The following is a 14,181-nucleotide window of genomic DNA, read 5'->3' on the forward strand; positions in this document are numbered from 1 at the left end:
CTAGCTATGTGCCCATCTCTGAATCATCATTCTGGCAGAGGAATGAAGGACACTGATTGGGCAGATCTCAGTCACCTCCCCAGCTTTTGGAGAAGTAGGACTTAGCCATACCCAGATCACATGAACTGAGATGGGAAAGGGGTAAACTCTTCCAAGGAAACCCAAAATGTTGCTACTAGAGGAAGGGGAAATGAGTGCTGGGCAAGAAAAATCAAGAGCTGCCTCACTATTTGAGATTTGTATTATATTAATGAAGAATAAATGGAAAGCAATCCTTTTCATAAATTTCAGCTAACAGAATTACCTGCTGGTCTCCAAACATGCTGTGTATTCTGTCTTAGGCTCTATTTCCTTACTGATAATGTTCTTTTCATTTGGATGGCATCTCCTTCCTCACCCCTATCAAATTTATGTTCTTCCTTCAAGTCCATGCAGAAATGCTGTCTCCTTCTGGAAGCCTTACCTGTGGCCATTGTTTTTCTTAAGCCATTCAATCTGATGATTTTATAAATACACATGAATTGTGCTTGTCTTACCATTGTAGTTGCTCACCTGTAGATTTGACTCATACCACTACTAGATTAAGAACCCAGCAATGCAGGAACCATGTGCTTTGAGTCCCTTAAATATGATCCCCTCCATTTCTATGGGAATTTCATGTTAGGCAATCCATAAATAATGTGTTTAACTGGAAAACTCTATTCATCAGCATTTATTTTATAAAATGTGCTTAGTTTTATATGCTTCAGTGGTCTACAGTGTTTAATTATACACTTGGCAGAGTTACAACAATTGCAGAGATAAAGAACATTGCTAGAGCCTTTTAGTGCTTTTGCATATATTTAGCTAAAGCTTTTAATACATAAAAAGCAAAAGACAGTGAATCATTATTAAATAGTTGATTTCTTTCTAACAAAAGTTTGGAAAAGTTTTGGAGAAAAGTTTCATGTAACTGGATTATTGAATAGATCTTCTCTGTGCCTAACAAGCTAACTGGCACGTAGTAGATGCTCAGTGAATAGTAATTGATGTAAATATTATTCTTGTTGTGTCTTGAGAAAGCTGGTAGAATTTATATATATTTGTTGTTACTAAATAGTCATCCTTGTTCTAATAAAACACTCTTGGTGGTGGTGGTTATGGTGGGGGTTCTGCAAAGATTTTACATTGCTGTGTATCTTTTTTTAGTTATGGGACCCTATGTGAGAAAAGTCCTGTGTGATGAGCTAGGAGCCCCAGCCAATTCTGCAATAAACTGTGTTCCCCTGGAAGATTTTGGTGGGCAGCATCCTGATCCAAACTTGACATATGCAACGACCCTTCTGGAAGCTATGAAAGGAGGGGAATATGGATTTGGAGCTGCATTTGATGCTGATGGGGTAAGCAGAAATGTTTTTTGCCTGCTGACCCTTTTGCCATGTTAATGAACCAAGCATTGGAAACCAGAGAATTAATGAACCCATCTGGGGCCGACATGTATGGGGCATATGAACTCTAACTAGCACTGTGTCTGCTCTTCTGTTTAATAAGTATTGCAACTTAGCCATTACTGTTCTTAGTTCCTGGTAAACATTATGTTATGAGAAGGTTGTTTCTTTTAAAAAAATATTCATGCAATAAATCTTTATTTATGGCTGGTTTTGTTGAAAGTACCATGTTAAGAAACCAGCTGGTTTAGCTGTCACCCCTGTTTTCTATTATGTTTGGGGGACTATGTGAATTAGGATATGGAGGCTACTGAAACCTGAGGTAGCCATCCACATTTCAATAGTTGTGACACATTCTTAGTTGCGTCAAGATCTTGGGGCCTACAATATTCAGGGATTTAAAAGAAGGTTTCCCATGCCCTCTTTGGCCTCATTCAAGTTGTTTTAAATATATGATGGCAGTAAAGTGGTGATTATGGGAGTGGGCTGCTAGTAGCAGTTGCATCTGTCTGATCATTTTCATACATTCTTTCCCACAGGATCGTTATATGATCCTAGGCCAAAATGGCTTCTTTGTGAGCCCTTCTGACTCCCTGGCCATCATTGCTGCCAACCTCTCTTGCATTCCGTATTTCCGTCAGATGGGAGTCCGAGGGTTTGGGAGGAGTATGCCCACCAGCACGGCCCTGGACAGGTAAGCAAGGATATCATTGTGAAAAACTTCATGGTAGGCCCTGATATCAATGTTTGCTTTCCCGCTAGCGATGACTCATTCTTCCATACTCTGTTGGGAACTTGTGGAACTTAGAGACAAGTTCCTGGGTAGGAAAATGTAGAACCAGGTGGGCTGAATTTGATTCTTGGTCCTGTCACTTCTTAGTTGTGGGATATGAGGATAATAATAGTATCATCCTTACATAGATTGTTATGAGGTAGGAGAGAGGTGTTTCATGTAAAACATTTAACAGAGTGCCTGGTACATAATAAATACTTCATAAATAAAACAATTAGTAATTAATTATTTAGTATTAAAACAATATGTAAGTGAGGTGTGAAAAGAACATGGGTTTTCAGGTCAGATAATATGTTAACCTGCTGGCTTGTATTCTTATTAGGTTTGTAAAAGTAGGGATGATCAATTATAGGTTTGTTGTGTCTTGTAAAACAAGGAATTTCAGAGTCTAATATTTTCAAGCAGCATATATTAATATGGAAGCAGTACTTGTTGGAAAGTTAGAAGACACAACAAATAAGTAAATGCAAACATCATATCCCTTTCCCTGAGTTACCTATGTTAATAGAAAATGTGTATTTGCTATAGGGTCTCCTTCTATACATATATAATATACATAAGTAATTATAATCATATATAAATGCATAATATATAATATGTGTAATACATCATATAATTGCTTTTTGGTAATACCAAAAAGTGATTTGAAATGCCTGATAACTTGTTTTTCCTTTTCCATCAACAATCTTCAGCTTTGTATTAATATATTTTATGTCACCTAAAACCAAGATTATATTCACATTTCCCCTAGGTGTCCCCAAAATGTCTTTAATGGATTTGTTGCTCAAAGCAAGATCATACAAGACCATACATTGCATCTGGTTGCTATGTCCCTTAAGTCTTTTATAATTTAGCACAATCCTTTTCTCTTGTACTTAATGACAGTGATTTTTGAGGAGACCTGACCAGTTGTCCTGCAGAATCCAACCTTCTGGATTGGTGTGGTTATTTCCTTATGGTGTTATTCATTTATTCATGAGGTAAAATTTACATACAGTGAAATGAGTCATCTTAAGAGTACTATTCAGTGAGTTTTGGAAAATGTATTTTCCAAAGTCATTGCATGAGTTAGTAGTTCATTCCTTTTTGTTGCTGTGTAGTATACCAAGGGATGAATAGATCACAATGTATTTTTCCAGTCTCCTGTTGCTGGACATTTGGGTTGTTTTCAGTCACTAGCTATTGTGAATCCTGCTGTGATGAGCATTTTTATACAAGTTTTTTTGTGGACACATCTTCGTTTTTCCTGGATAAATATCTAGGATTAGAATACTGATTGTAGGTTGACATATGTTTAATTTTTCAAGAAACTGCCAAACAATTTTCCATTTTTACACTCTTAATTGCAGTCTATGAGAGTTCTAGATGCTTTATATCATTATTATCATTTGGTGTTGTCTTTTTTATTTTAACCATCTGGTGAGTATAAGATGCATTTATTTCGGTTTAGATTTGTATCATCTTCATCTCTAGTGATGATGTGCTTATTTTCATATGCTTATTGTTCATTTTAGTAACTCAATGTATTTACTCAATTAAAAAATTGGGTTGTTTGTCTTTTTGTTATTAACTTATAGAAATTCTTTATATATTATGGATAATAAGGCTTTTGTGAGATATATGTATTACAAATATTTTCTCCATGCCTGGTGCTTGCCTTTTCATATTCTTAATGGTATCTTTTGATGTGTATAACTTTTAAATTTTAATGAACTTCAATTTATCATGTTTTTCTTGTTTGGTTAGTATATATTTTTTTGTCCTCTATAAGAAATCTTTTCTTCATATACACAATGGAATACTATGCTGCTATAAAAATGAAGGGACTTTTACCTTTTGCAACAGCGTGGATGGAACTGGAGAGCATTATGCTAAGTGAAATAAGCCAGTCAGAGAAAGATAAATACCACATGATCTCTCTCATTTGTGGATTATAGAGAACAACATAGACTGATGAAAAGGGACAGACCCAAAGACTGAGAAACAGCAATCAGGCTATCAATCCCCACAAGGAAAGTAGGGGAGGGCGGGGGTAAGGGGAAGAGATCAACAGAAGGACTTGTATACATGTATATAAGCCAAACCAATGGACATGGACAACGGGGGGATGGGAGCATGAGTTTGCGTGGGGGGGGGGGAGGTTGGGGGTTAATGGGGGGGATGAGGACACATTTGTAATACCTTAACTAATAAAAAATAAATAAATAAATAAATAAATAAATAAATCATCTCTTAAAACTGACAAAAAAAAAAAAAAAAAAAAGAAATCTTTTCTTACCCCAAGGTCAGAAGATTATTTCCTTTGTTTTCTTCTAGAATCATTGCAGTTTTAATTTTGATATTTTTAAGTCTTGATGATTTTGAATCAATTTTTGTGTGTGGTGTAAGGCAGGAGACAAAAAGTTTACTTTTCCCCCATATCCATTTATTATAACCCTAAATTGAAAGGCATTTTCTTTTCCTTTGGTACCTTTGTTAAAAATCAGTTGATCATATATATGTGGGTTTATTAGAGGATTCTCTATTCTGTTCCATTGATTTATTTGTCTATCCTTATGTCAATATTACATTGCCTTGATTACTGAAGTTTTATTTATTTTTTTATTACTGAAGTTTTAAAGTAAATACTGCAATCAAGTGACTCCTCCAACACTTTTTCTTCTTTGTCCTTAACAAAAAAAAAAAAAGTGTGTGCTCTAGGTCCTTTGCATTTCTGTATACATTTTAGTATCAACTTGTCAATTTTTACAAAAGCCTGTTTGAGATTTTGATTGGGATTGTGTTAAATCTATGGAGCAATTTGGGAAAAATTGCATTTTAATAATACTGAAATTTCCAGTCCAGGAATGTGGCATGTCTTTTAATTTATTTAGTTTTAATTAATTTCTCGTGCATACATTTGAGTTTACTTTTTCATACAGATGTGTTATAGTTTAGTGTAGAGATCTTACCTAATTTTTCTTTAAATTTATTCCTGAGTATTTTTATATATTTTAATGTTATTGTAAATGGAATAGTTTAATGGATTTAATTGTCCAGTGTTTTGCTGCTAGTAATTTAGATATACAACAAATTTTTGTAAACTGATCTTGTATTCTTCCAAAAGATGGGAAAATAATCACACACCTTTTGGATGTCCCCTACTTTATTTCTTTTCCTCAGGTGATAGTGATATCAAGTCCATGATGATCCACCTCAGTTTAAAATTCTTGCCTAGCAGCACCAAAGAGAAGGGTATATGATTCTATGTTGTTGTTGTTTTGTGTTGTGTTTTATTTATTTATTTTTTTTATTTTTTTTTTATTGCTTAAAGTATTACAAAGGGTATTACATATGTATCCATTTTATCCCCCCGCCCTAGACAGTCCCCTAGCCTCCCCTATCACCCCGTGTCTTATGTCCATTGGTTATGCTTATATGCATGCATACAAGTCCTTTAGTTGATCTCTTACCCCCCTACCTCCTGCCCCCCAACCCTCCCCGGCCTTCCCGCTGCAGTTTGACAATCTGTTTGAGGCAGCTCTGCCTCTGTATCTATTATTGTTCAAAAGTTTATAATGGTCTCTATTGTCCATGAATGAGTGAGATCATGTGGTATTTTTCCTTTATTGACTGGCTTATTTCACTTAGCATAATGCTCTCCAGTTCCATCCATGACGTTGCAAATGGTAAGAGTTCCTTTCTTTTTACAGCAGCATAGTATTCCATCGTATAGATGTACCACAGTTTTCTAATCCATTCATCTACTGATGGGCACTTAGGCTGTTTCCAGATCTTAGCTATGGTGAATTGTGCTGCTATGAACATAGGGGTGCATATATCCTTTCTGATTGGTGTTTCTGGTTTCTTGGGATATATTCCTAGAAGTGGGATCACAGGGTCAAATGGGAGTTCCATTTTCAGTTTTTTAAGGAAACTCCATACTGTCTTCCATAGTGGCTGCACCAGTCTGCATTCCCACCAGCAGTGCACAAGTGTTCCTTTTTCTCCACATCCTCTCCAGCACTTGTCGTTTGTTGATTTGTTGATGATAGCCAGTCTGACAGGTGTGAGATGGTACCTCATTGCTGTTTTGATTTGCATCTCTCGGATGATTAGTGATTTTGAGCATGTTTTCATATGTCTCTTGGCTTTCTGGATGTCCTCTTTTGAAAGGTGTCTATTTAGGTCCTTTGCCCATTTTTTGATTGGATTGTTTATCTTTCTTTTGTTAAGTTGTATGAGTTCCCTATAAATTTTGGAGATTAGGCCCTTATCAGATATGTCATTGGCAAATATGTTTTCCCACACAGTGGGTTTTCTCGTTGTTTTGTTGATGGTTTCTTTTGCTGTGCAGAAGCTTTTTATTTTGATGTAGTCCCATTTGTTCATTTTTTCTTTAGTTTCAAGTGCCCTAGGAGCTGTATCAGTGAAGAAATTGCTTCGGCATATGTCTGAGATTTTGTTGCCTTTGGATTCTTCTAGAATTTTTATGGTTTCCCGTCGTACATTTAAGTCCTGTATCCATTTTGAGTTTATTTTTGTGTATGGTGTAAGTTGGTGGTCTAGTTTCATTTTCTTGCATATATCTGTCCAATTTTCCCAGCACCATTTATTGAAGAGACTATCTTGGCTCCATTGTATGTTCTTGACTCCTTTGTCAAATATTAATTGAGCATATTGGTTCGGGCTGATTTCTGGGGTCTCTATTCTATTCCATTGATCTATATGCCTATTCTTGTGCCAGTACCAGGCAGTTTTGAGAACAGTGGCTTTGTAATACAACTTGATATCTGGTATTGAGATCCCACCTACTTTGTTCTTTTTCAGGATCGCTGCAGCTATTCGGGGTCTTCTTTTATTCCAGATGAATTTTTGGAGAGTTCGTTCTAGATCTCTGAAGTATGCCGTTGGTATTTTAATGGGAAGTGCGTTGAATTTATAGATTGCTTTGGGTAGTATGGACATTTTAATGATGTTGATTCTACCAATCCATGAACACGGTATGTTCTTCCATCTGTTTATGTCTTCCTCTATATCTTTTTTCAACGTCCTGTAGTTTTCTGAGTAGAGGTCTTTTACCTCTTTAGTTAAGTTTATTCCTAGGTAGCTTAATTTTTTTGGTGCAATGGTAAACGGGATTGTTTTTATAATCTCTCTGTCTGAAAGTTCACTATTGGTGTATAGAAATGCCTCAGATTTCTTGGGGTTAATTTTGTAACCTGCTACATTGCCAAATTCATGTATTAAGTCTAGTAGCTTTTTGATGGAATCTCTAGGGTTTTGTATGTATAATATCATGTCGTCTGCAAATAAGGACAGTTTTACTTCCTCTTTTCCAATTTGGATGCCTTTTATTTCTTCTTCTTGCCGAATTGCAATGGCTAACACTTCCAGTACTATGTTGAACAGGAGTGGTGAGAGGGGGCATCCCTGTCTTGTTCCTGTTCTTAGGGGAAATGGTGTTAGTTTTTGTCCATTGAGTATGATGTTGGCTGTGGGCCTGTCATATATGGCTTTTATTATGTTGAGGTATGATCCTTCTACTCCCACCTTGCTGAGAGTTTTTATCAAAAATGGGTGTTGAATTTTGTCAAATGCTTTTTCTGCATCAATTGATATGACCATGTGGTTTTTTTCTTTCAATTTGTTTATGTGATGTATCACGTTTATTGATTTGCGGATATTGTACCATCCTTGCATCCCTGGGATAAATCCTACTTGGTCATGGTGTATGATCTTTCTGATGTACTGCTGGATCCGATTTGCTAAGATTTTGTTGAGGATTTTGGCATCTATGTTCATGAGGGATATTGGCCTGTAATTCTCTTTCATTGTGTTGTCTTTACCTGGTTTTGGTATTAGGGTGATGCTGGCTTCATAGAATGAGCTTGGAAGTGTTCCTTCCTCTTGAATTTTTTGTAGTAGTCTGAGGAGGATAGGTTTTAGTTCTTCCTTGAATGTTTGGTAAAACTCCCCTGTGAAGCCGTCTGGTCCTGGGCTTTTGTTTGATGGAAGCTTTTTGATGACTGCTTCAATTTCTTCCATGGTTATTGGCCTGTTGAGATTTTTAGATTCTTCCTGATTGAGTTTTGGAATGTTGTATTTTTCTAGGAATTTGTCCATTTCCTCCAGGTTGTCTAGTTTGTTGGAGTAGAGCTGTCCATAGTATTTTTTAACAATCATTTGTATTTCTGTGGGGTCTGTTGTTATTTCGCCTCTATCGTTTCTGATTTTATTTATTTGGGTCCTCTCTCTCTGCTTCTTGGTGAGTCTGGCTAGAGGTTTGTCAATCTTGTTTATCCTTTCAAAGAACCAGCTCTTGGTTTCATTGATTTTCTGTATTGTTTTTTTGGTCTCTATGTCATTTATTTCTGCTCTAATCTTTATTATCTCCTTCCTTCTGCTCACTCTGGGGTTTTCTTGTTGCTCTCTTTCTAATTCTTTGAGTTGTAGAGTTAGATGATTTACTACCATTTTTTCTTGTTTGTTGAGATAGGCCTGTAGAGCTATAAACTTCCCTCTCAGGACTGCTTTCATTGTGTCCCATAGGTTTTGGATTGTTGTGTTTTCATTGTCATTCGTTTCCAGGATGTTTTTAATTTCTTCTTTGATCTCATTGGTAACCCAATCAATATTTAATAACATGCTATTCAGCTTCCAGGTGTTTGAGTATTTTGGGTTGTTTTTATTGTAGTTTATTTCTAGTATTATGCCATCGTGGTCTGCGAAGATGCTTTTTATGATTTCAATCTTCTTGAATTTGGGGATACTTTGCTTGTGACCCAATATGTGGTCTATTTTTGAAGATGTACCATGAGCACCTGAGAAGAACGTATATTCCCTGGCTTTGGGGTGAAGTGTTCTGAAGATGTCTATTAAGTCCATCTGATCTAGTGAGTCATTTAGGATTGCTGTATCTTTGCTGATTGTTTGTCTATAGGACTTATCCAGTGCTGTCAATGGTGTATTAAAGTCCCCTACTATGATTGTATTGTTGTCGATCTCTCCTTTGATATCTTCCAGGAGTTTTTTTATGAATTTGGGTGCTCCTACATTGGGTGCATATATGTTTACCAGGGTTATATCTTCTTGTTGTATTGATCCCTTTAGTATTATGAAGTGGCCTTCCTTATCTCTTGTTAAGGCCTTCACTTTGAGGTCTATTTTGTCCGATATAAGTATTGCTACCCCAGCTTTCTTTTCCTTTCCATTTGCCTGAAAGATATTTTTCCATCCTTTCACTTTCAGTCTGTGTGAGTCCCTTCTAATGAGGTGGGTTTCTTGTAGACAGCAGATGTATGGGTCATGTTTTTTTATCCATTTAGCCACTCGATGTCTTTTGGTTGGAGCATTTAGTCCGTTTACGTTTAAAGTTATTATTGAAAGGTACTTGTTTGTAGCCATTTCTTTTTGTATGTGTGTGTGGCTGTTTTCTTTCTGAGCTTTTTATTTCTTCTTTTTATACCAGTCCCTTTAGCATTCCTTGCATTGCTGGCTTGGTGGTGACAAACTCCCTTAGCCTTTTTTTGTCTGTGAAGCTTCTTATTTCCCCTTCAAGTTTGAATGATAGCCTTGCTGGATAGAGTATTCTTGGATTCAGTCCTTTGCTTTGCATCACTTTGTAAATTTCAGTCCATTCTTTTCTGGCCTGATGTGTTTCTGTTGAGAAATCATTTGACAGTCTAATGGGAGATCCCTTGTATGTAACTTTCTGTCTCTCTCTTGCAGCCTGTAAGATTCTCTCTTTGTCCTGAACATTTGCCATGGTGATTATGATGTGTCTTGGTGTGGGTCTTTTCGGGTTCACCTTGTTTGGGACTCTCTGGGCTTGTGTGACTTTTTTCTTCCCCACCTCAGGAAAGTTTTCTGATATTATTTCTTCAAGTAGGTTTTCTAATCCTTGTTCATCCTTCTGTTGTTCTGGTACTCCTATTATTCGTATGTTGTTTCGTTTCATGTTGTCCCAAAGCTCCCTTAGGCTCTCCTCCTGTCTTTTAATTTTTTTCTCCAATTGCAGTACATTTTGGGTGTGTTTTGCTTCCTTGTCTTCTAATTCACTAATTCGGTCCTCCGCTTCTCCTAGTCTACTGTTGATACTTTCAATGGAGTTTTTCATTGCAGCTATATCACTCTTCATTTCTTCTTGGGTCTTACTTAAGTTGTTGATTTTTTCATCTGTTTCTTCTAGCTTCTTCCATATGTTATCGAGTTTTTCATCTGTTTCTTCTAGCTTCTTCCATATGTTATCGATTTTTTCATCTGTTTCTTCTTGCTTCTTGAAGAGGTCGATTTTTTCATCCATCCGGTTTATGCACTCTAGGACCCTTATTCTGAATTCTTTATCTGTCATGTTGCATGCCTCTGTATTACTTAGCTGCTTTTCTGGAGAGTCCTCCTTCTCTTTCCTTTGGGGGTTTCTTTGTCTACCCATGTTTGATCTCACTGACATATCTAGATGTTGAGTCGTTCAGTGGTTGCTCCCTGGGTGGCAGTGACTCCTTGGTCTGTGGTTGCTCTTCGGGCGGTTGCGGTAGCTGCTGCTCTTCAGTTGTCAGCAGCTCCTCTGGTGGGTGCTGTTCACAGCTGTGGTGGGTCTTCTGGCTGGTGGGGCGAGGTTTCACGTACAGCTGCTGTTCCTCAGCAGAGGATGTGGTGCTCAGGAGGTTGCTGTTGCTTGGATCTGCTGCATTGATTTAAAGGCACAAAATACAACACAACAAGGCACCACGTACCAGGCACTCTACACAAATATATTCACGATATTAATAACCCCAAATAAAGGTGACCACCTGAATTAAGAGAATTAGGGGATAAGGAAGAAGGAAGAGAAAAAGATAAAAGAAAAAAAAGAAAAGAAAACTAGGGACCAAAAAAAGGAGTGCAAAAATGAAATCGGGAAAAAGGAGGGGGGAAAATAAAAGCAAGAAAAGAAAAAAAAAAAAAAAGAGCGAAAAGAGAGAATGAAGTGGAAGAGGGGAAGAGACTTTTTATATGAGGAGAATACTCCTATAGAACAGCCATTAATCCCAACAAATTCCAGCAACAGCTCCCTGGATATGAATGCAAACTAGAAACAACCAATAATATAACAATGAAAATAGAATGGAGAACACTAATCCCAAAATAAAATAAAGAGAAAATAAAATGGCACTTTAAAAAATGGTAAAATGGTAGCAGTAATAAGACTGGTTAAAAAATAAGAAGGTAGTAATTAAAAGGGTAAAATCAGGTGATGGAAAAAGAAAAAAAAAAAAAGAAGAACAGAAAAAAAAATTGATTTCTTAGTTAAAAAGTGAAAAAAGAAAAAAAAAATGCAGTAGTGAAGGTCCTTCGGTTCTTCTATTCTTCAGTGTGGCTCGCCTTAGACCTTCCAGGTATTCAGGAGAGTGTTGAGTTTCCCTGCGATATACTGTTCCTCTGTGTTGTGAACCACAGTCCTTATTTTAAAGCAGGTCGCATTTATTTCCCAGACTGCCTTATTTTGTGTTTAGCAAAGAGTCAGTTTGTGGGTCAGCCTCTGGGTGGCAGTGTTCTGGGGTTGGCCTCTGGGGCTATAGGGCCTCTCTTTCCAGTGGAAGTTCACTGCCCAGAGCTGACTGCGTAATAGTTAGTTACCGGCGCTATGTTGTTGCTGGGATTGAAAATCCCCCTATAGGCCAGACCCTGTTAACTCCCAGGGACTGATCAGGTTATCTTAATCCTTGATCTCATACAGGGTGGAATCTGGGTGTGGCTGTGCTCCTTGCCTGGGGGCCGGGGGGAGGAGCCTCACTCTCTGGAGAGAGTGGCTGCCCCAGTCTTGGGCTCAGGGGTGTCTCAGCACTCAATTCGCTGCCACCTCTCCCGGCTCCCCCTCTCTCCCCAGTCTCTCCCCAGATTCCACTCCTCCGCACACTTTCCCTCTCTTCAGCACAGGTGAGTGTCTGTATCCGAAATGTCCCATGAACAGGATTCAGTGAAAACAGACAAACAAACGCCGGCCGCGGAAACGGGGAAGGCTTGGTTTCTGTAAGCTTCTTCTCTTACCGGGACTGTATGGTCAGGTCAGCTCTTCAGGCTGCCCCCTTTAGGCTCAGTCCTCCGCGGTCACAGAACCCAGCTCTCAATTTCCCTGGCGGCGCCAGGAATCCCGCGGTTCTCCTTTCCCCCGTCAGGGGCTGTGCCTGTCCCAGGGGATGCGGCTGTCTGCCACGCGGTCTCCCTCCGACTCTCTGGGCTCAGAGGTCTGGCAAACTTTCCTGCCCAAATCCCTGGTTTTTTTTTTTTACCTTTCCAGGGGAGTTCTGCTCTTCCCGGCTGCAAACCCTCTCACCAGCTGAGCAATTTCGCCAATTCGGTGTGGGTGTTACTAGTTTCAGCTGTTCATTCCATTTGCTCTGGGACACGACCTGGGACGCGTCTGCCTATATCGCCGCCCTTGTGTTGTGTTTTATTTTCTATTTGCCTTTGCTTATGCCCTTTCTTTAAAAAAAAAAAAAAAAGATTCAGTAAAACTGTAGAGAACAGGCAAAAGTAGAACCATCTTTAGAAACTAAGAACCCAGGATTATATACATCCTGAGTGTTATGTAAGTTAATTTAACATCATGTAGAAGTGTAGTTAATAATAACCTTCCACTTATACAGAATCTTATAATTTAGAATGACTTTGATACATTTGATCTCACTTGATCTTTGCAATAATAGTGTGGTAATTGGCTAGGCATTACTCTCAACATGTTAAAGATGTCGAATCAAGTATCAGAGAGATTAAGTGACTTGCATAAGGTTGCACAGCTAATAAGAAAGGACCCAGAATTTGTAACTAGGTCTTCTGATTAAAAATATATATATTTTATTGATTTTTTTTTTATACAGAGAGGAATAGAGAGTTAGAAACATCGATGAGATGATCAGCTGCCTCCTGCATACCCCCTACTGAGGATGTGCCCGCAACCAAGGTACATGCCCTTGACCGGAATTGAACCTGGGACCCTTCAGTCCTCAGGCCGACGCTCTGTCCACTGAGCCAAACTGGTTAGGGCAGGTCTTCTGATTTAATTTGCTATTGCATCTGCCCAGTAACTACAACTTGATTAGGATGATCCCTGAAAAACCAACTGAGAATACTACCCAACTTTCCTGTGGGGTAGCCAGCAACTTTTCAAACCCTGGCCCCAGGAGAGGCTGGTTTCATTCTGACAACAAAAACCATTTGTCCTCTTTTCTTGTGGAAATTTCCCAGTAGTTCTTGATTTCACTTTATCCCCCTTCCCAATAAATCTGTTTCAGTCAGAAACCAGAGGCCTTGCTTTGAGATTTCACAAAGGACTTGTTCTGATATGTAAGTGACCATCTAAAAGGATTATTCATGCTTGCTGGTTGAGATTCAGAATTCTGTGGGGCTCTGATGTGGTGATTTGTTTTGGGTATTTGATCTGTTGTGTAGCTCCCAGGTGGATGCTCATGATGGACACTTTCTAAGCTTCTTTCTTCCTATGTAAAATAAATGCAGTTTCAAAATTTTAACAGTGGTTTCCTATGTAGGTTATTTTTAAAACATTAATAAAGTCAGGAATGTGCCCAGAATTGCCAGGCACTGGAAGAACGACAACTGAGTAGTTGGGAAACATTAAATGGTGCATTTGCCTAACCTCCTGGAATTCCAGAATAAGGGGGGCCCACACCCTTGAAACTGATGAATTATTCAGACAAACTTTTATTGTTAACAGATAATCATTGTTCCCTGAGGAAAGACTTTCAGTGTATTTCACTTCTACCTTTACAGTGTCTTTCATTTCTACCCTGTGTCACAAAAACAAGGATTCCATTCACACAGGATAATACAGTTTCAGCCTTGAAAATGACATTCTTTTGGGGCTTTGTCATTCTGAATATATCTGATTTTTGGTTGCAGATGAGTCTATATTGCTGAAATCATTTTGGTTCAAATGATTTGAGAAGTAAAGCACATTCAGAATACATTTGTGGCCTGAGGCCT

General features: G+C 38.1%; 1 protein-coding gene across 1 annotated transcript in view; it reads left to right on the forward strand.

Moving 5' to 3' along the window:
- PGM5 (phosphoglucomutase 5) overlaps positions 1-14,181 on the forward strand; it is a 174,866-nt gene that overhangs the window by 36,087 nt on the left and 124,598 nt on the right. The window contains exons 5-6 of the mRNA XM_059656830.1: positions 1,189-1,379; positions 1,967-2,121. Of these exons, the coding sequence (XP_059512813.1) occupies positions 1,189-1,379; positions 1,967-2,121 (346 nt within the window). The remainder of the gene's footprint in view (positions 1-1,188; positions 1,380-1,966; positions 2,122-14,181) is intronic.

This window comes from Myotis daubentonii, chromosome 11 (genome assembly GCF_963259705.1).
Source record: "Myotis daubentonii chromosome 11, mMyoDau2.1, whole genome shotgun sequence".
Lineage (NCBI taxonomy): Eukaryota > Metazoa > Chordata > Mammalia > Chiroptera > Vespertilionidae > Myotis > Myotis daubentonii.